At 42.0% G+C, this 19700-nt stretch overlaps 1 protein-coding gene across 2 annotated transcripts; it reads right to left on the reverse strand.

Moving 5' to 3' along the window:
* Positions 1–1099: 1099 nt before the first annotated feature.
* On the reverse strand, positions 1100–19299 carry OSTC (oligosaccharyltransferase complex non-catalytic subunit). Of its 2 annotated transcripts, XM_002717168.6 has the most exons (4): positions 19100–19299; positions 14853–14946; positions 11382–11579; positions 1100–1652 (listed from the first exon to the last, which is right to left on the reverse strand). In XM_002717168.6, the coding sequence occupies exons 1-4, from the start codon at positions 19236–19238 to the stop codon at positions 1634–1636; spliced, it is 450 nt and encodes a 149-aa protein (XP_002717214.5). In that variant the 5' UTR covers positions 19239–19299; the 3' UTR covers positions 1100–1633. The 2 variants fall into 2 exon arrangements, with proteins under 2 accessions (XP_002717214.5, XP_089158720.1); XM_089302594.1 differs by lacking the exon at positions 11382–11579.
* Between the last annotated feature and the right edge of the window lie 401 nt (positions 19300–19700).

The following is a 19700-nucleotide window of genomic DNA, read 5'->3' on the forward strand; positions in this document are numbered from 1 at the left end:
ACAGCACTCCCTTACACTGTGGTATTTCATATCTCCAAAGACATTGAGGTCTAATGCAGGTGTGACTGTTTCTTCAGATGAACATTGCAGCTTTAACAGCAAAACATTTGATATATCGATTCAAACTATTTTATGTTGTTTTAAAAAATATTATTGAGTTAAATATATTTGATAAAGATCCATTTATTATCCAACAATGCCTTAAAGAACTTTCAAATACACACCAAGGTATAATAGTGCCCTCTGGTGGAAGGTAACAGGAACTGTTCATTACTCAACACAGTTCTGAAGCCCTATCAACTCAGGGTTAGCTTCTGTTTACCTAGTTTGAGCAGTTTTAAAATATGGTCAAATAACGAAAGATGCGATTGATTTTGAATCAAAGCATTAGAGCCCAGACCATTCAGCTTGTTTTCCACCCCTGGGCCTTCAGGGTATAGCAGGCAGCATTCTCTGTGGCACAGATTACTCACTAACCTTGCTTTTCCAAGTGGCTTTCGTCAGCATCTGATAATCAGTTTCTAACCGCTTTGAAGCCACTGATTATCTGACTTCCCCACAAAAACGGAAGTTCCAGGAGAGCAGGGCCTCTGCCTCGTTCACTAGGGCACCCTCAGTGCTGCTGAGTACCAGACAGGTACTCAAAACTTTCCGAATAAATCCATCTCTTAATTAAGGCGACTATTAGGCCAGCCTTGGAATTAAGAGGGAAAAACTCAAGCGAGGGAAAATTTTACTGTAAACTTAAAGCATCCTGGGATAATAAATTTTGGTCTATCAGAGAAGTAATGCCCACAACCCAGTCAGGGAGAACTAAAAAGTCTGGCAGAAGAAATTAGGGGACGGCCAGACTGGTGTAGAGACGTTGTCACGTATGTCCAATATGCATTAACTGTTGAAAGTGAATGCCTGAAGACACCCCTGTTACAGAACAATAACATTTACGAAGGCTTTGCTTCAATATTTACAGAAGGAGTCCTGAAGCATCATGCCAACTCAGGCTACTAAAAGTAGCTAACAAAAAAAAAAGATTGGACTTAGTGATTTTTAGAACAAAAGGTTAGCACTATCAGTCAGTAAAAAAACAAATGTTAAGAAGTTACTTAGAAAAATTATTTATTTCTGCTCCTTTCATACATCATATTGGTCAGGAAAGCCTTGCACACATATCTGAAACATCATACTATCACACACTCTGTTTAAAGGCAAAGCACCATAGGTAAAGCTGATCAGCTGTCTAGAGTTCTCAGCTGGTGGGATCATGCTTCGTGATTTTACGTTGAGTTCTGAAAATCAGAAATGTCATCAAAAAATGTTAAGGGGGTTGTAAAAAATAATCACTTTATTCAATATTACGAGTGTATTTTCTTTAAGAAATGAAAAACTAAGAAGAAAATGCCAGTCATCATTGGTATGTCAGTACAGGTCAGCAGGAAAAAATACTGTGATAAACTGTCTCTCTGACACCACGAAGAAATTCTAGTCCAAGCTTTAATATGCTTCCTATGCTTAGTCGATACTTTTACTGCTGTTCTTCATTCTTTTCCACATTTCAAACAGAGGATTGGTACAGCCTTTAAAACTTCATTAACAGGAGCAAATCCAGTATCTTGACTTCTTCTCAAAAGGCACTCTAACCCATCAGATAGCCCCTGTAGAAATAAAATTTATAAGTAGAAAAAGTGAAAAGAAAGCAACATTCCAATGTATATTATGAATCAAATTTCATGAATCAAATGACAATCAGAAGATATGAATGTGTGATTTTTCATTATGGTTATTTTCTATCTTGCCCCTCTTGCCCCAGTAAATAAATGTAATAAAAGTAAATTACTGGGACTCGGTTCTATTGCACTTTCCCCTCAAAGTATAAAGTTATAAAACAATATAGTAAAACAACACAGAAAAGGAAAATACCAAGGTAGAGTTAAGAGTCAGAACCAACCTTGCTTGGACTCTTGACTCTGCCTCTATCACTTTCAGGGTAAGCCTAGGCAAACTTCACTCAGTCTACTCATCTGTAAAATGCCATTTCCTCAAAGGGTTTTAAGGATTATACAAGAAAATCTACTTATATACTACCTGCTACTCATGGAATTCAAACTACTTTATGGCACTTAAGTCTACTACGGTGTCTGGCGAAGAGCAAACTCTTAAGGGTCAGACATTCTCTTTAAAAAGAAAAGCAAAAGGGGCTGGCGCAGTGGCTCACTTGGCTAATCCTCCACCTGAGGCGCTGGCATCCCATATGGGCACCAGGTTCTAGTCCCGCCTGCTCCTCTTCTAGTCCGGCTCTCTGCTGTGGCCCAGAGGGCAGTGGAGGATGGCCCAAGTGCTTGGGCCCTGCACCCACGTGGGAGACCAGGGGGAGGCACCTGGCTCCTGGCTTCAAATTGGCGTAGTTCCGGCCGTGGCAGCCATTTGGGGGGTGAACCAGCGGAGGGAGGACCTTTCTCTCTGTTTCTCTCTCTCACTGTCTGTAGCTCTACCTCTCAAATAAATAAATTAAATCTGAAAAGAAAAGAAAAGAAAAGAGAAGAGAAGAGAAGAAAAGAAAAAAGAAAAGAGAAGAGAAGAGAAGAGAAGAGAAGAGAAGAGAAGAGAAGAAAAAGAAAAAGAAAAAGAAAAAGAAAAAGAAAAAGAAAAAGAAAAAGAAAAAGAAAAAGAAAAAGAAAAAGAAAAAGAAAAAGAAAAGGAGTATATGGTCCAAGTGCTTGAGCCCCTGCAACCAAATGGGAGACCTACATGAAGCTCCTAGATCCTGATTTTGACCTGGCCCAACCCTGGCTGGCCATTCAGGAATAAACCAGGCTCTCTTTGTTTTTGTAACTCTTTGAAATAAATCAATAAATATTTTTCAAAAAAAGTATTTTTGAAAAAAAAAACATTTTTAAAAAAAAAACCTGATTTTCTTCCCTTTCAGCTTCTAGACTCACTGGATGTCCTGGAGGATTTAGATCTTTGTGCAGCCAACATAACTGATCTAGAACTCATGCATTCCTCTCCCTTCTGCTGTACCACACTTTGAATAAAGAGAATTGGCATCTAACACAACCACCGTTACAACTCCAATACAATCCAACACTTCTCACTTCCCCAGCCCCAAAGCTGCAGAAAAATAAAAAGGTTCTTTGGGTATATACACTGTCTTTGCTTACTAAAAAGCCTGATGCTTCGCAAAAAGGGTACTGTAAGAACAAGGCTTCATTGGGGCCGGCGCCGTGGCGCAGCGGGTTAACACCCTGGCCTGAAGTGCCGGCATCCCATATGGGCACTGGTTCTAGTCCCGGCTGCTCTTTTTCCAATCCAGCTCTCTGCTATGGCCTGGGAAAGCAGTAGAAGATGGCCCTGCACCCACGTGGGAGACCCAGAGGATGCTCCTGGCTCTGGATCGGCTCAGCTCCAGCCATTGCAGCCATCTACAATGGGAGTGAACCAGCGGACAGAAGACCTCTCTCTCTCTGTCTCTCCTCTCTGTGTAACTCTGACTTTCAAATAAATAAATCAATCTTAAAAAAAAAAAAAAAAAAGAACTAGGCTTCACAAGAGAAAAGGTGCAGGATTTTAAGCAATTATCTATTGCTATCTGCACCACATAGTGGAAGTTACTCAACAGCAGGTTTATGCTATGAAACAAAGGTACTGAGGAATCTTTTGGTACAGTTTCTTGTCATTCACATACATGGATCCATGAAACCATGTATTGTGGTCTTCTTCCTTACACTTAGATGGAGAAGAGTATTTAAATGGATATATCCTTATTGATATATCCTTATTCAAAGCTACTAGACTTTCTTCAAAAGCTCATGAAAAAGTGGAATTAAAAATATTTCAGTGTGAAAATGTTTTTAAATCCACGGTTTTTTCATAACATACATTTTCCATGAACTTTTTCAAAATGCTTCATATGCATGGATCTCAAAACATTCTGCACCAAAATAAACTTAATCATTTGATTCCAATTTCCACCAACTTTGGAAGTATCCTTTTATATTAAGGCAGGCATTGTGTGAGGTTGGCACTAACACAGAAATTTCTCAAAATATTATGACAAGAATTATATTTAATTCTTTCAATAATCTTAAAAGATATTTGAAATAAGCATTATTCTGATTTTACAGCTGAAGAGTGACAATGTAGGAGCAATTAATGGAGAAAAACAGAACAAGCAGGAAAACACGTGCCTCCGTACTCTGGATCCATTACCTTCTCAAATGAACCCCAAAACGGAAATCTCGCTTTCTTCTTTTAGAAACGGTAATGGTTTATTTTATTTATTTTTGAAACTATGGACTGAATCCAATTTGATACACAGAACTTCTAGGATTCTGTTTATCTTTACAATAAAAACATTAACATTGATGTTATGCTTGATAACCACATAAAACACCTTCTCATTTAATCTTGACAGTTACTCTCTGAGGTACATTATTAACTTCCTTTAACAGATTTGGAATCTGAAACCAAGAGAGTTCACAGAACTAATCCAAAGTCACAGAGCTATTAAGAAGCAAGCCAAAAACTGGACTCCGCAGATTCTTCACTTCCTCCACTATACAGTCTTCAGCAGCTGTACAAATGTTTTTCCTTTACCACTGACCCTCTCATTTGCTAAAAGTGCACCCTGGATACAAGATCTTACTCACTGAAACAACCAAGCTGCCAGATTATCTACAGCCTTAACTTTCTGAAAAATAGCTCCCTTTCTGGAAGCAAATGAAAGACTCAAACATTTGAAAGGATGCTTACAACACCAGGCCAAAGTTTTCTGCTAGCCAGACTGATTTAAAAGGCAATCAAATAACTAGGTTATCTACTGCCTGAAATCACAGAATACCTAGCAAACTGAAAAGAGGAGGAGGAAAAGGATGAAGTCACAATAGGCATTTACCGGTGACAATGAGAAGTGACAGGTTACACTGAGGAAACAAACTAAAAAACTGAAAAGCAGTACAATGTATGATATATATATTATATATATATATATACTTAATATAAAATGACTTAAGTCAAGAAGGTAAAATTATGCTTATAGTACTCAGAAAATAATAGGCATTAAATAACAAATATTTGCCAAATACAAATGTGTTAAGGTGGCAATGCAACATAAACACTTTAGAAAGAGGTCTACCAAAAGTCTATGAACTTTTTGGTACTTGTAGGGTTAAATTTAAGTAACAAGGAAGGATCACATACCTGGATCGCATCATCCCCTAAATGATATAATTTATGTAGTGCCATGGTCTTAGTTTTAATTTTTCATTTCCCTCAGCCTTTTTTTTTTTTAAGATTTATTTATTTATTTGAAAGGCAGAGTTAGAGAGATCTTCCACCCACTGATTCACTCCCCAAATGGCCACAACAGCAGGAGCTGGGCTGATCCAAAGTCAGGAGCCAGGAGCTCCTTCCAGGTCCCTTGTGTGGGTGTAGGGACCCAAACACTTGACCATCTTCCACTGCTTTCCCAGGCACATTAGCAAGGAGGTGGACTGGAAGTGGAGCAACAGGCACTCAAACCACTGCCCAAATGGGATGCTCCAAGGGCTTTACCTGCTACACCACAGTGCCGGCCCCTCCTTGGTCCTTTTAAAAGATCTTCTTTTCAGAACTGATACCATGATTTGAGGATTTACTCAGAAGCTCCCCAACTTTCCTCGTCAAGCCTAACAGGCACTAGTTCAAATTGCTAAAATGGCCATTGTTGTCAGTTTGAGTAAAGTAGGTCTTTTGTCCTCAGTTACACAATTGTGTCTATTTAGAGTAGTTTTCTACAGTTTTATAACAGACTTGCCTGTAGGTAGAAACCCATCCATCCACCTCCAACTGAACACCTTGCCTGATTTTACACCATTACACTTTAACACAACAGGTTACCTTTTGTTTTTATTAAGATTCTGTGTTTTGGGGCCCAGCACTGTGGTGTACCAGGTAAAGCCGCTGCCTGCAGTGCCAGCATCCCATATGGGCGCCACTTAGAGACCCGGCTGCTCACTTCTGATCCAGCTCTGTGCTATGGCCTGGGAAAGCAGCAGAAGATGGCCTGGGGCCAGCACTTTGGCATAGTGGGTAAAGTTGTTGCCTGTAGGCCAGCATCCCATATGGGCACTGGCTCAAGTCCCGGCTGCTCCACTTCTAATCCAGCTCCCTGCTATGGCCTGGGGAAGCAGAAGATGACCAAGTCCTTGGGCCCCTGCACATGGGAGATCCAGAAGGTGCTCCTGGTTCCCGGCTTCAGATCAGTGCAGTTGTGGCCAATTGGGGAGTGAACGAGCGGATGGAAGACCTCTCTCTCTCTCTCTCTCTCTTTCTCTCTCTCTGCCTCTCCTTCTCTGTGTAACTCTTTCAAATAAATAAATCTTTAAAAAAAAAAAAAAAGATTCTGCTTTTTGGGGCCAGTGCTATGGCACAGCAGGTAAAACTGCCACTTCCCATATGGGCACCAGTTCAAGTTCCAGCTGCTCCATTTCTGATCCAGCTGAGAAAGCAGTTGAAGATGGCCCAAGTTGTTGGGCTCCTATACCCACATGGGAGACCTGGAAGAAGCTCCTGGCTCCTGGCTTCAGATCAGCACAGCTTCAGCTATTAGGGCCATTTGGAAGTGAACTAGCAGATAGAAGACTTTTCTCTATGCCTCTGCCTCCTTATAGCTCCACTTTTCAAATAAATAAATCTTTTTTTTTTTTAGGAGGCATTTTTTTAAAGATTTATTTATTTATTTGAAGTCAGAGTTACACAGAGAGATGTGAGGCAGAGAGAGAGGTCTTCCATCTGTTGGTTCACTCCCCAATTGGCTGCAATGGCCGGAGCTGCGCTGATCTGAAGCCAGGAGCTTCCTCTGGGTCTTCCATGTGGGTACAGAGGCTCAAGGACTTGGGCCATCCTCCACTGCTATCCCAGGCCCTAGCAGAGAGCTGGATCGGGAGTGGAGCAGCCGGGCCTCGAACCGGCACCCATATGGGTTGCCAGTGCTTCAGGCCAGGGCATTAACCCGTTGCGCCACAGCGCCGGCCCCAATAAATAAATCTTTTTTTTAAAAAAAAAAAGATTCTGCTTTTGGCTCAGAACTGACTTAACAGTAAAAGCTAAAGACAATCTAATAACCATGCACTATTTTTCAAAAGAAGCAAGTGAAAACCTGTACCAAAGTCTTCTAACCAGCATCCAGATATCATTTATTTCTTTGAATCTGTATACGTTTAAAATATACCCACCACAGAAATATAGACAATTTCATATCCATTATCTCATGAATTCTACTACAAATTTTTATTTTCAGAAAAGTGCTCCTTAATAAGTTGTACTTTATCAAGGATTAAAATTTAATTTTTCATTTAAAATGTATTGCTATGTGTACATCAAATAGTAAATATTGTTTTACTGATTTCCACATTTTTTCAAAAGGCATCAAATAAACTAGTTTAGTAAATTTACACCAATAGAAGATACATCACATCTTTAAAGAAGCATTAATTCAAAAAACAAAAGAACCTACTAGTAATACTGTTTGTGTACTATTGTTTTCTTCTTCTTAAAGATACCTCTTGCTAAAGGTAGCATCTAACTCTCTGTGAAAAAGAATTTAATCCTAGAAGTTGTCATGGTGCATCTTAGCAGCACAGGCTTCCTTCACCTCAAGTGCTAGAAACTTGGATTGGAAAACCCAGTGGCTACCAGTACCTTTTTAACATCGCTTTTTCTTATTGTTGTTACTCTATCTATTATATATCAAGCTGTCTATGTATTTTATGTGAAAGAAGAAAGTTGCACACATTTCTCACCCAACCCGATCATGGGCAATATGAAGGTCCACAGACCTCACTCATCATCTACTTTGAAAGCTGCAAATATTTCGGGAAAGGCAACTCCAAAACTTCTCTTTATTTAAAACTATCTATTGTTTCTCTGCACTCCATACCCTAGGCACCAGGCATGAAGAGACATAATATCAAGTAAGTATTCATAAATTCTTTTCTCTAGAAAATTCAAATCACAAATTTAGCTATATGACAAGTTACAGAAAACAGTAATTTTCTGTGCAGATGAGTGCTCTGCTCTGATTACATATAACCATAATTTATGCAAGGGACATCTTATTTCCCCACCACCTTCTTAGATTTAGTCAACAATTTTGCCAAATCTCGGCTTACAGAGAGGGGATAGAAAGAAAGACGTTTCCATAAATAATTTAAAAAGATCAAAGCAATTCGAAGAAGCAAATATTGTCTAAAGCTTTTTCATAAGCAACAGACATATCTGCCAAATGCCTTGCCTAAAAGATAAAATACCTCTTTTATTATTTAGCATACATTTAGATAGGACCTAAAACTTTAAAGAAGAATGAGAACAAATCTTGTTTTTTGGGGCAAAACCAGCTCAATTCTGTTGTGCTCTATGCTTCCACGGTTTCTTCTCTGTCTGTTGTTTACAAATAATACCCTCTTAACTCTCCCTAGAACCTCCCCTCTGGGAGCTTCCTCTTCTCCTGCTGTTACAGAAAACTTCAGTCTCTTCCACACCAGTGTACTTTATCAGGCTCTGGTAACTTAACCTCAAATAGGGCAGGAAAAAGAGAAACAGAAAGTGACCAGAGTACCTAAGTCTACCTGCTGCTTAGTCAATGCCGGGATGTTTTCCACAGGCAAAACCAAGAGCCACTGGCTGAGAAGTTGGAAGGGGCTCTGCAGTCACACAGGTACTCAGACGCCACAGAACCCTGTGTTCCTCTCCTACGCTGCCAGGACTAAGATTGGGATGCGAATGCAGGTTAAGCAGTTCTGATATTCTTTTTTTTTTTTTTTTATTTTTGACAGGCAGAGTGGACAGTGAGAGAGAGAGACAGAGAGAAAGGTCTTCCTTTGCCGTTGGTTCACCCCCCAATGGCCACCGCGGCCGGCGCACCACGCTGATCTGAAGCCAGGAGCCAGGTGCTTCTCCTGGTCTCCCATGGGGTGCAGGGCCCAAGGACTTGGGCCATCCTCCACTGCCCTCCCAGGCCACAGCAGAGAGCTGGACTGGAAGAGGGGCAACCGGGACAGAATCCGGCGCCCCAACCGGGACTAGAACCCGGGGTGCCAGCACCGCAGGAGGAGGATTAGCCTAGTGAGCCATGGCGCCGGCCCAACAGTTCTGATATTCTAAGAGAAGCCAGGTCATTCTACCCTAGATGTGTAACATACAAAATTCAAACACGTTAGGAAATCAGTAGAGTTGACATTTGATATTAAACACAATCCCTAAAAAAATAAAATTACTCAGAGCTAACTTCTGTGCTATGCTTGCTGAAGTTACTTCAGTTACTAATGTATCCACACATGAACTCAAAATATATTCAACTTTGATCAGACTTGTTATATTTCAATTTAATGACCTCAGTGGAATTATAAAAGTTGCCATACAGCCAATTTGTTTTTCTTGTAAAGATACTATATTTCTCGGGGCCGGCGCTGTGGCGCAGTGGGTTAACGCCCTGGCCTGAAGCGCCGGCATCTCATATGGGCACCGGTCCTAGTCCTGGCTGCTCCCCTTCCGATCCAGCTCTTTGCTATGGCCTGGGAAAGCAGTAGAAGATGGCCCAAGTCTTTGGGGCCCTGCACCCGCATGGGAGACCTGCAAGAAGCTCCCGGCTCCTGGCTTCGGATTGGCACAGCTCCAGCTGTTGCAGCCAATTGGGAAGTGAACCATCGGATGGAAGACCTCTCTCTCTGTCTCTACCTCTCTCTCTAACTCTATCTTTCAAAGAAATAAAATAAATCTTAAAAAAAAGATACCATATTTCTTAATAAAAATGCTCTTTAAGTACATACTATATATAAAATCTAATTCTTTTCCCATCTTTAAGGAGGGCGACAACTTTCCTTTCCCATCCAAGGGTTAATGGGCTTTCTTCATACCAATATCCAAACAGCAGCAGCAATTCAAGTTTGAAAAATATTCCCTACTATCGTAATTACTACTGGAAACCTATATTACAGAGTAATCAAAAGATACTTTAGAGAAAAAGTGATCATCTCGATCAGTGATATTGACGGCAAAATAACCAAGTTTTCTCATGAACATGCATGGGGATAACAGCCCAGAAGATGACTTACTGGTCTCAATTTTGTTACTAATCATAGCTACAACCTTAAGCAAATCACAACTCTTTTTGCTTCTTGAATTTTTCATCTGTTTAACTGAGGATTAAGTTGAATCTGTTATGATTTTAGGTTGTCTAGTGTTACAGATTGAACAGAAAGTGGCTGCCCAAACTCAACATAGATTTTTTTTTTTAAATTGACAGGTAGAGTTATAGACAGTGAGAGAGAGAGAGACAGAGAAAAAGGTCTTCGTTCTGTTGGGTTACTCCCCAAATGGCCACAACGGCAGGCGTTTCTCCCATCCAAAGCCAGGAGCCAGGTGCTTCTTCCTGGTCTCCCATGCCAGTGCAGGGGCCCAAGCACTTGGGCTATCCTCCACTGCTCTCCCGGGCCACAGCAGAGAGCTGGACTGAAGAGGAGCAGCCGGGACTAGAACCCAGCGCCCATATGGGATGCTGGCGCTGCAGGTGGAGGATTAACCTAGTGAGCCTCTTCTCATAGATGTTTAAACTCTGAAATCTTATGTTAAGGGTTGCTTAAGGATAAAAATTTAATAAAATTATGGAATGTGACAAGTAGGCCTAGTGGGAGGTCTTTTGGTCACTGGATACTTGCCCTCAGAAGGTAGTTATCACAAGAGGGCTGGTTATTTAAGCCAAGTTAAATCTACTTCTCTCTTACTTCCTGATTCACCACATGATCGTCTCCCCATACCTGCTGTGGCATGACCTATCTCCACAAAATGCCAGACCAATGAGGTCACTTGATCGTGAACTGAGAACCTCCAAATTATTATTTTAATAAATCCTTTTCTAATGCTGCAAATACAGTTTTATCAAACTGTTTTTTATCTTAAACCAAAGATTAAAAAGAAAAACTAAGATAGTTTTAATGATCTGTGATTATTTTAAAATTTACTGTGCATGAGTTAAATAGTCATCTTTTCATCTGATTATTGCTATAGTCCTTGCCTATATTTCCACTGAACTGGGGTCTTTTTACTTTTTACTTGCTTAACTCTTCATTTAGTGGAGCATTAAGCCTTTGATTATAATGTAAATTAAACATGTTCTCTCAAAGACAAAGGAAGAAAGAAAAAGGAGGGGAGGGAGAAGGGATGAAAGAAAGGAGTATCATTATAGCCTTGGAATTGTTTCTACGGAAAAATAAAAAACATAATAAAATAATAAACTCTTTCCTTCCCAAGAAGCTCCTCTCAAGACATGAAAAGCTGACTAATACATCCAGATAATCCTTTCACACAAGATAAATTGCTGATCACACAAAAAGTATTTAATAACTTACGGCAGTTTCATTCTCATGAATACTCTAGCCATGAAAAAACTCAATAGGACACAAACGAATCCAATGAATAGAAGAAGAAATCTATTGAGTTTTGGAATATTTGGTGCATTGGATCGGTCTAGGATAATGAAACCTAAACCTCCCATTGTAAACAGGAAGCTGGATGCAAGTCCTTCCATAATATATTGTCCATTTACTCTGAAAAATAAAAAACAGCAAAACAATAAATTAAAAATTTCAGAAAAATGAAAGGTCTCTCTTAGATTTAATTATCCATACCCTTATAACCATTCTGTTCATTCATTCAACAAATACATTGAGAGTCTGTCATGTGTCAAATACAGGTTGAAGGATCTCAGGATAAAATAAACAAGGGTCCAGCATTGTAGCGTAGCAATAAAGCTACCTGCAATGCCAGCATCCAATATGGACACCAGGTTGAGTCCTGGCTGCTCCACTTCCAGATCCAGGTTCCTGCTAGTGCACCTGGGAAAGCAGAGGATGGCTCAAGTGCTTGCGCTCCTGTACCCATGGGAGACCTGGAACAAGCTCCTGGTTCCTGGCTCCTGGCTGGCCCTGCCCTTGGCTGTTGTAGCCATTTGGGAAGTGAACTATTAGATAAGATATTCTCTCCCTCTCCTTCTCTCTTTCTCTCTCTCTCTCTGCTACTCTCTGAAACTCTTTCATTTATTTATCTTTTATTTATTAAATAAATAAATCTTTAAAAATAAAAACTCATCAAACTTTAACTATGTAATAATAAATTCTCACAATTTAATTGTTAGTTAAAAAAACCCACAACCCGCGGCCGGCGCCGCGGCTCACTAGGCTAATCCTCCGCCTAGCGGCGCCGGCACACCGGGTTCTAGTCCCGGTTGGGGCGCCGGATTCTGTCCCGGTTGCCCCTCTTCCAGGCCAGCCCTCTGCTGTGGCCAGGGAGTGCAGTGGAGGATGGCCCAGGTGCTTGGGCCCTGCACCCCATGGGAGACCAGGAAAAGCACCTGGCTCCTGCCATCGGATCAGCGCGGTGCGCCGGCCGCAGTGCGCCTGCCGCGGCGGCCATTGGAGGGTGAACCAACGGCAAAGGAAGACCTTTCTCTCTGTCTCTCTCTCTCACTGTCCACTCTGCCTGTCAAAAAAAAAAAAAAAAAAAAAAAAAAAAAAAAAAAACCCACAACCCTTCCCCCAGAATTCTAGCCTTTAAAAGTTACATTATTTAAATTTCTACTATTGGGCCAGCTTGTGGTGTACGGTTAAACTGCCAACAAGGATGCCAGTATCCCATATCAGAGCTCCTGTCTGAGCCCTGGCTACTCCACTCCCAACGTAGTTCCCTGCTAATTGACTGGGAAAGCAACGGAAGATGGCCCAAGTGCTTTTTGAACCCTAGCACCCACATGGAAGAACAGGATAGGGTTCTAGGTTCCTAACTTTGGCCTGGCCCAGCTCTGGCCATTGTGCTATTTGGAGAGTGAAGCAGCAGATAGAAGATCTCTTTGTCTCTCTGTTTCTTCCTCTCTCCATCACTCTGCTTTTCAAATAAATAAAATAAATCTTTTTTAAAAATTTCTGGCAACTTCAAGTTGATTTTGAATTGGTTGGAAATGTTTCCTGAAGTTTTACTGTAATAATAAACATCTTATTTCAGTGGGAAATATTTTAAAGATTTATTCATTTTAAAGTCAGAGTTACAAGGAATGGAAAAGACAGAAAGATCTTCCATTTGCTGGTTTACTCCCTAAGTGGCTGCAACAGCCAAGACAGAGGCAGGCTGAAGCCAGGAGCTAGGAGTTTCTTCTAGGTCTCCCACACAGGTGCAGAGCACCAAGCATCTGCGCCATATTCTGCTGCCTTTTCCATGCCATTAGCAAGGAGCTGCATTGAAAGTAGTTCTGGGCCGGTGCCATGACTCAATAGGCTAATCCTCCACCTTGCGGCACCAGCACACCGGGTTCTAGTCCTGTGGCCAGGGAGTGCAGTGGAGGATGGCCCAAGTGCTTGGGCCCTACACCCGCATGGGAGACCAGGAGAAGCACCTGGCTCCTGCCATTGCATCAGCGTGGTGCGCCAGCCGCGGCAGCCATTGGAGGGTGAACCAACGGCAAAAGGAAGACCTTTCTCTCTCTCACTGTCCACTCTGCCTGTCAAAAAAAAAAAAAATGTAGTTGTGCTGGGACTTGAGCCTATGTAGGATGCCAGCATCGCAGGCAACAGCTTTATCAGCTACACAACAACACCAGCCCTGGGAAATATTTTAAAACCAAGTATTCTTAACTAAATCCCCCATGAACTCCGCAAAGACCTCAGTAATTTACAAACATTATAATCACATGTAAATTTGTACATACATGTTCCTGATTTTTCCAGAGATACTGAGCTTTCATCAAATTCTCGGGTTCAAGGACCTCAAGAAGCAACTTTCTTTTTTTTTTTTTTAAAGGTTTTATTTATTGGGGATGGCGCTGTGGTATAGGGGATAAAGCCACCACCTGCAGAGCCAGCATACCATACGGGTGCCAGTTCAAGTCCTGGCTGCTCCACTTCTGACCCAGCTTTCTGCTACATTCTGGGAAAGCAGTAGAAGATGGCCCAAGTCCTTGGGCCCCTGCACCTGTGTGGGAGACCTGGAAGAAGCTCCTGGCTCCTGGCTTCAGACTGGCCCAGCTCCAGCCGTTGCAGCCATTTGGGGAGTGAACCAGCAGACAGATGGAAGATCTCTCTCTCTCTCGCTTGCTCTCTCTCTGCCTCTGCCTCTCTGTAACTCTGCCTCTCAAATAAATAATATTTTTTTAAAAATTTATTTATTTGAGAGGCAGAGTTACAGAAAGAGAAAGGGTAACGGAAAGAAAGGTCTTCCAACTGCTGGCTCACTACCTAAATGGCCACAATGGCTGGACATGCTGATAATTATAAAGCACTTAATAGCCTAAGTTTGCAGACCATAACATTTGTGTCACTTACTCAATTCAACCACTGTAGCCTGAAAGCAGCTACATTATATATTAACAGCTGGGCATGCCTAATACCAATTAAATTTTATTTACCAAAAACAGCAGGGGGCACTATAGTTTACTAAATCCCAGAATAGTCTATAAATATACTTTAAAATGATATGCTCCTTTAAAATTGATAATACCTCAATCATTATGAAATTCTTTGCTAATAAATTATACACTTCTACTCTTACTCTTGCCTTACTTCCAGCTATGTCAGAATTTTGAATTAAAAAAAAATTTATTTATTTATTTTCAGGGTGCAGAGACAAAGAGAGCAAGATACAACAGAAGGACAGAGATCATTCCCCAAATGCCCAAAATGGCTGAGACTCAGCCATGCTGAAGCCAAGAGCCAGGAACTCAATCCAGATGGCTAACACAGATGGCTGTCATAGGTATTTACTGTAATATTTACATAAGCAGGCATGCCCAGCAACCTTCTTTCCCACCACCAAATCACTGAAAGGAGCTTTACCTGTAGGCCAAGAAAGCCACTGGCCGCTGATGCCCGTGTTCATCAGTCATAGAGCCAACGCTTGGAGGTTCAACAATAACATCGTAAATTATTCCTATGTGAAACAGAATACGAAAAATGACATTGACTTCCTAATTTTTAGAAATAGGGTGATTTTTATTGTGTCTATGGGTTCTTGATCATTTGAACAGTACCATGTTGATTTGTATTTGTTTTTAAGATTCATTTATTTATTTTAAAGGCAGAGTTATAGAGAGAAAGAGGGAAAGACAGAGATCTTCCATCTGCTGGTTCACACCCCAAATGGCTGGAGTTCGGGCCAGGCCAGAGCCAGGAGCCTGGAACTTTTTCCAGGTCTCCCACGTGGGTGTCAGGGGCCCAGAGATGTGTGCCATCCTCTGCTGCTCTCCCAGCCACATCAGATGGGAGCTACATCAGAGTAGTGCAGCAGGGATTCAGACCAGCACTCGTATGAGATTTCAGCGCCACAGACAGCGGATTAACTCACTAGCCAACAATATCGGCTCCCTGATCAAAATCTAACTTTTGTTTATCAGATATTTAATTCAATGTTTAAGAATAAATACTAAAACAAAAATAATCTCCAAAGGAATTTCATAAAGGAAATGCATTCAATAACAGTTGCTAATACTCAAGAATGATTCCACAATAAAGGGGATTTAACATTACTTATTTTAGTTCATTAAAATGTTCCACATGTTTAGGTTTGTTTCTGTAAGTTGCGAAGTAACTAGAGAAATTTTCTTACTCAAATGTAAAACAAGGAGACCTTTTTTTTTTTTTTTTTTTTGGACAGGCAGAGTGGACAGTGAGAGAGAGAGACAGAGAGAAAGGTCTTCCTTCGCCGTTGGTTCACCCTCTAACGGCCGCCGCGGCCGGCGTGCTGCAGCCAGCGTACCGCACTGATCCAATGGCAGGAGCCAGGTACTTCTCCTGGTCTCCCATGGGGTGCAGGGCCCAAGCACTTGGGCCATCCTCCACTGCCCTCCCAGGCCACAGCAGAGAGCTGGCCTGGAAGAGGGGCAACCGGGACAGAATCCGGCGCCCCGACCGGGACTAGAACCCGGTGTGCCGGCGGGTGTGCAAGGCAGAGGATTAGCCTAGTGAGCTGCGGCGCCGGCTCCACTTTTCTTAAACATCCTCACCTCTAGTTTTCTTAAGCAGAGCAATCCAGTGTCAACTTGACCCTAGTTTGACAAAACAGTCACAGAAATTCCCTTATCTCCTCCCCACCAAATCTACAAATTCCTGGTACCTGGATCCTTCCCCACTTCCTTCCTTCCAGCTACACTAGAAGAGTCCCTGCTCCTGTCACAGTGGGAGTTCTCAGAACTCCGTTCCCTTTCCTTCTCAGGAAAGTCCTTGGTTCTCTCTTCTCCCTTGCATATTCTCAAGTTCTCCTTCCCTACATCTATGCTCCATTTACTTCAGATGCTCCTAGTCAACATCCTATTTCAATGCTTCCTTTTTGAAAGAGTCAGGCTTCTTTCTGTAAAGAATTAAGCAAACTTTTCATTCAGCTCACTCCAATCTGGCCTCTGCCACCACGGACTGTGTTCCTGCTAAGGCTGTCAACAACCTCTACCAGCGAATCCAAAGCACACTTGCCAGCAGCACTCAATCCTGTTCATTAACCCATTTGCTCGAATAACACCCTCTTCATCCAGCTTTCTCGACACTCCTCTCCATGTTTCCTTGCTATCCCTCTGAGCTTCCTCTTCTATGAAACCATTAGATGTCAGAGTCTCTCAGAGCTTGCTCCATTGTCCTCTGCACTCTCTCAAAAATTAAGCTCCCAGGGCTTTCAATTCTACGTGCCAACGATTCTCAATGTGCCAAATGATGTTAGAACCATTAAAATTACATAAAAGGTCCTTAAGAACAAGGATACTCTCTGCATTCTTCAATATATGACTTAGGGAGTCCAGGAGACATTTGTTAATTGAACAACATCAACACAGACTTCTTTTCTCAGTTCTAGACTTCTATCTGCAAATTTGAAACATCCAACTAATTATATCCCAATACGATCTCTGGTTCAACACTTCTCATTAAAAAAAAAAAAAGAAAAATTTCATTTCTTCAGTCCTACGAAACATCAATTCCATCTACTCAGGTGCTAAAATCAGAAACCAATAAATTCCTTTACACTTCATTTTTCCCCTCTATCCAACCAATCCATCAAGACTACTGAATCTGCTTCCAACATATCTCTCATTTTATTATTCTCCATTTCCATATCCATCCACCTAGTACAGGCTAAGTCAATGACACAAGCTAGGAAACTGGTCTCTGAGTCCCGTATTTGTCTATACTTTTCCCTCCGCACAACATACCCTCCAAAACCCTTCAGAGTCTAGTTGACATTTCCTCAGGAACCACATTCCCAGTATTTGTTCATAGTCTTAATTTTTTCCTTCACTGCATTTCTGACAATTTGTAAAGGGGAAAAATAATTCTGATATTTAATATGTCCCAACTATGATATAATAAGCTTCAGGAAGGCGGGGTCCCTACACTTTGTTAACTTTTATCCCCAATATCAAGTGCCTAGAACTTAATAAAGACTCATTACATACTGCTGAGTACTTCTTGGCAAATATACTTCTTATATACTAAGGTACACTCATAGTTTTTAAGGGAGATTCCTATCTAGTGGTCAGATTTCTTATACAAAATATCTCATGGCCTTGACCACTAAATGGAGTCATTTCCACCTTCCCCCATTACAACCACCAACAGAGGAAAAGTGGCCGGAATGAAAACTGAAACTCCAGCTCCAAGACAGGAGCAGATGCCACCTGTATCACCAGCATCCCACATGGGCACCGGTTCGAGTCCCAGCTGCACCTTTTCCAATCCAGCTCTCTGCCATGGCCTGGGAAAGCAGTGGAGGATGGCCCAACTCTTTGGGCCCCTGGACCTGTGTGGGGGGCCTGGAGGAAGCTCCTGACTCCTGGCTTCCGATTGGCACAGCTCCAGGTGTTGTGGCCATCTGGGGAGTGAACCAGCAGATGAAGGACTTTCTCTCTCTCTGCCTCTGCTTCTTTGTAGCACTGCCTTTCAAATAAATAAACAAACCTTTTTTAAAAAAGAAAACTATTTTTCATTTTTAAGAAGTTCCACGCATTTTAAGTTTCATTCATTCAATACAGTACCTATTAATGTGCTGAGTAAATGTTAATGGTAATACAATGTGAGATAGGATATCAAGAACAAAAATATTTAAAATTAATTTAAATGAATGTAAGTTAACTGTCACTATTCTAGATGGGGGGGGGGGTTGAATTTAAAGGTGTCTTCTACAATAAAGCCCTCCCAGTTGCATATTCTGCCTCCTTCAGTGCCGATTATTCTCACAAACATTTATGAAAATGACGCTATGACGATTACACAGTTGGCTAAAGCTTGAACTTTATAACTTCCCAACTAAATTGAACATTTCCCAAAATTTGAAAGTACAGCAGCACTGTCGAGTAAACCTCGGAACAGAGGCTTGAAAGGGTGGAGGCTGTTTAGACTGCAGTCAGATTGCCAACTCACCAGGATACAAGGACACGCCCCTTTGCAACTTTCTCTTTGAAAACGACAGCGTGACAGATCATTGTAAAGCACTTAATAGCAAGGCTTTTTTTTTTTTTTTAATTCCTGTCTCCGGCCTTCTGAAACACAATACCGTCTGCAAATCTCACGTCCAATCTCCAAAATTTGTGCAAACTGTGATTTTGGAAAATTCCATCTATATTCTTTGTAGATCACCCAAAAAGCACTGGACTCTCAGGTTTAAGCTAACACACCTAAGGATGGTCAGGTCTCTTTCCAGGTTCGAGAAAACTTAGAAGAAGTCCGACACCCTCTTGCCCAGCTACGGAAGCAGAGTAGGCCAAACTAGACTTTCCTAGGCCCTTTGACAAACCATGTATGGCAAGAATAACAAGGGCACCAATTTAGGATTGGAAAATGTACTCAACTCGCATCCCCAAGATAAGAGATTAGAAGGAAAGGAGCAGCCAAGGGAGTAAGAACACTCGCTCTCTCAAGCCACGGGACAGAGCGCGGGAGCAAATAGCCTCTGGACATTCACAAGCACGACCCGAGCACTTCCCTCCACCTTCTGAAAGATCGGGAGGCAGAGCCCTGCTTTCCCCGGGGCTGAGGGAGTCAGCGGCACAGATGCACCTCCCAGGCGGGCGCGGCGCCTCTCGGGCCCCAGACACCCGAGTTACCTCCGGTGATGAGGAAGTAAGACACCACCACCAGAGCGTACACCGTCATGGCCGACGGCATGTGCACCCAAGGAGGCTTCTTCAGCTTCAGATTGGGACATTCGAGCACTAAAAACGGGACTCGGTACAAGGTCTCCATGTTAGCGGCGGCAGGGACAGCGATGGGCCCCAAGCCCCACGCGCCACCCGGAAACAGGCCCGCCCTCCTCATTATCTGCGCGTGCGCGGGGAAGGCACCGACAGGTCCGGAAAGCTCCGAGGTATATATTACATCCATAGGGGAAAAGAAAACGCCAAGGAGAACAGATAAATGATATAATTTAAAATTCTGTGTTATTTAATTTTCTTAAACTTAAATTGGGATTAGGATCTTAATGTATTTCCAAAAACTTAGATGATAACATAGATGATTTATGTACCTTCAAGGACCTTCTGAGTTTTAGACGTGGCCGTGCCTGAGGAGCAGAGGGAACCAAACCCCTCTGAGTCCCTCCCACTTGCTGACGCAGAGAGATTGGAAGCTGATTGGACGCGGGGCGCTTAGGTTTCCAGATCTCGAGGATGAATGGAATCGTGTGGAAGGCTCCGCCTTTTCTGTGAG

Source organism: Oryctolagus cuniculus, chromosome 8 (genome assembly GCF_051225735.1).
Source record: "Oryctolagus cuniculus isolate XC-2025 breed Fujian yellow rabbit chromosome 8, ASM5122573v1, whole genome shotgun sequence".
Taxonomy (NCBI): Eukaryota; Metazoa; Chordata; class Mammalia; order Lagomorpha; family Leporidae; genus Oryctolagus; species Oryctolagus cuniculus.

What these genes read in the sequence shown, in the direction of transcription:
- OSTC (XM_002717168.6), bottom strand. Translation starts at nt 19,238, where the DNA reads ATGGAGACCTTGTACCGAGTCCCGTTTTTAGTGCTCGAATGTCCCAAT. An exon ending in TTACTTCCTCATCACCGGAG is followed by an intron (nt 14,947 to 19,099) that starts GTAACTCGGGTG and finishes TGTTTCACATAG; the next exon opens with GAATAATTTACGATGTTATT. An exon ending in GTGGCTTTCTTGGCCTACAG is followed by an intron (nt 11,580 to 14,852) that starts GTAAAGCTCCTT and finishes TTTATTTTTCAG; the next exon opens with AGTAAATGGACAATATATTA.